We start from the raw sequence: 3,183 nt of genomic DNA, 5'->3' as shown, positions 1-3,183 counted from the left end.
TTTGAATATAATTATTTATAACATACAAAATAATAAAAAATTTTGTACCAGGTGTAACCTTACTGACCATAACGACTTCACCTGAACTTAAGGTAAAATTTCGAAGTGACACAAGCCTTGTTCTAAGCTGTAATTATTCCGTGGAACACGGAGAAAGTATATCAGATAGAGAAATTAAATGGCAAAAACGAATAGGAAATAGATTCGCAGATGTTGCGGTGTTTTCTCCTCCTGGCGGACAAGAACCCTATATTCATCCTGACATGGCTTCTGCTTTTGCAAATAGAACAAAACTGATCACATCAAATACGAGTGTATCCTCCAGTGCCACAATGATGATTCACGATGTTGTCTGCAGTGACGAAGGATTGTACCAATGTTGGATAGAGTATTTTGTCTACCCTGTGGAAAAACAGAGAGAAAGCTTCACTCTAGTTACTTTTGAAGGTAATTTGACAATAATATTGTTACATCTTTTTTTCTGTACTTAAACAGATATAATATAAATTAAATAAATGCATGGGAATAAAAGTAAAAATGCAATGTATTATTTTTCTCCAACTCATGGGTATGTATAGAGTTGTTACAGTGTAGTCTATGTATCAAACATTGCTCATTAGTACTATACGTATATCATTACCAAGAGTAGAGTTAAGGCTCGTAACGTGCGAAAACTCTCCCTCTTCCTTGTAAGTTTTTATGGTCTTATTTTAAATTTAAATTCAAAAATGCCTCTTTTATATCGTTGTGTTGATATTATTGCTATTATTCTGCCTTTTAAAATCTTTTTTGTTGTTATTTAGCTCATACAAATATAATTTAAACAGCTGAAGCTAAATCACCGGAAGATTTTGTTTTGGACCATCAGGACCAGTTGGAGGAGAATCAGTCCGTACATCTTATTTGTGCTGCTGATGTTGGAAATCCGGCGGGAAACATCAAGATCTGGAAAGTCCCGGAGAAAACGAATATTCCAGAAATCGTGGTCACTTCACATTCATCAAATAATAAAACAAAGAAATGTACCACTTTTCTAAACGTAATCACAGAGTACAAAGTTTCCAGAAATGACAACGGGATAAAATTTCTTTGTTCTTCACAAAATGATCTCACACAGGACCCAGGACCAGGGAGATACTCACAGAGAATCTCGGTGCTTTGTAAGTGTACTCTTTCCTTTTAAAATTTATCCATCATATTGTTCATTTTATTATCAGTTTAAAATTGTACTATTATTTGTTCTTTATTTTTACTTTATCTTTTTTTGAAGTGTACCAACAAAGCCGAAACGCCCATAACACATTGGTACTATTATAACATTTTAGCAAAAATTGTTGATGCCATGGCTTTTATTTGTGAATCTTAGATGGGGCAGTCATACTCATGTTAGATTCTCTATCATTTATAGATTTATTATTTTTCAAATTTAATTTTTATTTTGAAGATGGACCGGGAACGCCAATAATAACACTTTTACCTTTCAAAGACATATACTACACCGGTGATGATTTAAAACTGGAATGTCTTTCTGACGGTAATCCGTCCCCAGCATACGGCTGGACATTTCTATCTCTATCTATCAACAAAAGGGAAGACGATATAAAATACTTCATCAGTAACAGGTCTTCATTGATGATAAACAACCTTCAAACCAACAATTCTGGAATTTACGCTTGCGTTGCTTCTAATACGTTCAATGGGAAGGGTTTTGAAGTATCATCTATTGTATTTATATTGGTTAGAAATCAGACTGTTAAAGGTAAGTTACAGCACACCTAATGCATTTAAAAAAGCTATCCCTTTTAGGATAAATTAAGCCTCATGGATGATTCTAATTACTCATTGGATGGCATTGTCTTCAGGAAAAAACCCTCTAAGATGATTTTCATGCATGTGATGTCTATACATTCAATATCGACAACTCCAGAGCTTTTTTCTATGGTTCTGTTTAATTTATATAGTTTTTGTATTTTGAAAAATATGATAAAGTTACTTTTGTAAGTGAAAGTTGTTGCGTAGTTTTTCAAAATATCATAATATTTCTACATATTTCTTTAATAATGTGTATAAAGTGATATATCATGCATTAAGAATTATGCCAAATGGCATCTTCGGGGAAATGTCGAACAGAGTAAATCTGATATTGACGGAAACATCAAAACCCTGGTATTATTACAGAAGAAGCAATCCTTAAGAATTACGTAAGTATGCGTGAAATTAAAAACATTTAATTTTATATACGACAGAAACAATCATGAGAAAACTTCTTTTTAAGGACTCTTTTCTCATGATTGCTGGTGAAGAATAAGAGATCTTGCAAATAAACCATTGGTCAATCTTGTGGAGGAACGCTGGCAGATGTTTGCCTTCAGACTTCCAGTTAGCTGCATAACTGTAGCTCTCCAAAAAAGAATAATGACAGACTAGAGAGCTAATCCTTCGTCATTGCACAAAATGAATTTTTCAATTCACCAATGATAGTGAGGAGGAATTACTTCAAAATTTGTCTTTGTTTCACTTTAAAATTCCTTTAGACCAAAAATACATGTATACTTGCATTTTCTCTGCTTTCAATAACTACAGTGGGGAGACTTTAAACATTACATCCATGATAACTATATCTGTCAGAACTCCATTAATACGAAGTATGGATACACTGAAGTGTGACTTGCCAAATCGGGGAAAAATTAAGAAAAAGATTAACAGGCTGTCAGTACTTGGATAATTGTACCGCTGATAATTATATCGTTATATCGTTTTCTTAAGTATAAATCTGTTTTGTGAAGTTTTATCTATCCTTATCTTTATAAATGAGATTGAGCTGTTAAGATCCTCTGTAAATTTGTATTTATGCGGTTCTACTTTTTTTCTTAATCGCATCGTTTTTTCTAGATTTTCTAAAAAATTCTCAGACCAAAGAAAAAGAGAATGAAAAAGATGCAAGTCAACAGGACGGAAATGAAGTGTTTGAAGTTGTATACCTAATTAGTGTATTTCAATTTAAAATTTAAAAAATTAGAAAACACTTTCCAGTTAAGGATATGGAGGAAAATGCCTATAGTTTAATGAAAGTCATAATAGTTATTTGTAAAAGGACGGAAATGAAGTGTTTGATGTTGTATACCTAATTGACGTAATTCAGTTTAAAATTTAGCTAATTGGAAAACACTTTGAAAATGCCTT

The 3,183-nt window shown here is 32.5% G+C and overlaps 1 protein-coding gene across 1 annotated transcript; it reads left to right on the top strand.

The window, feature by feature from the left end:
* The first annotated feature begins 263 nt into the window (after nucleotides 1-263).
* Nucleotides 264-2,718, top strand: LOC134267490 (cell adhesion molecule 3-like). Its single transcript, XM_062749689.1, has 3 exons — nucleotides 264-447; nucleotides 828-1,160; nucleotides 1,445-2,718. Exons 1-3 carry the CDS (start codon nucleotides 264-266, stop codon nucleotides 1,777-1,779), a joined length of 852 nt encoding a protein of 283 aa, XP_062605673.1. The 3' UTR covers nucleotides 1,780-2,718.
* The last annotated feature ends 465 nt before the right edge of the window (nucleotides 2,719-3,183 follow it).

This window comes from Saccostrea cucullata, unplaced genomic scaffold (assembly GCF_032062105.1).
Source record: "Saccostrea cucullata isolate Sc308-1 unplaced genomic scaffold, CSIRO_AGI_Scuc_v1 ctg9885, whole genome shotgun sequence".
Lineage (NCBI taxonomy): Eukaryota > Metazoa > Mollusca > Bivalvia > Ostreida > Ostreidae > Saccostrea > Saccostrea cuccullata.
This window is presented reverse-complemented; position numbering and strand designations above follow the sequence as displayed.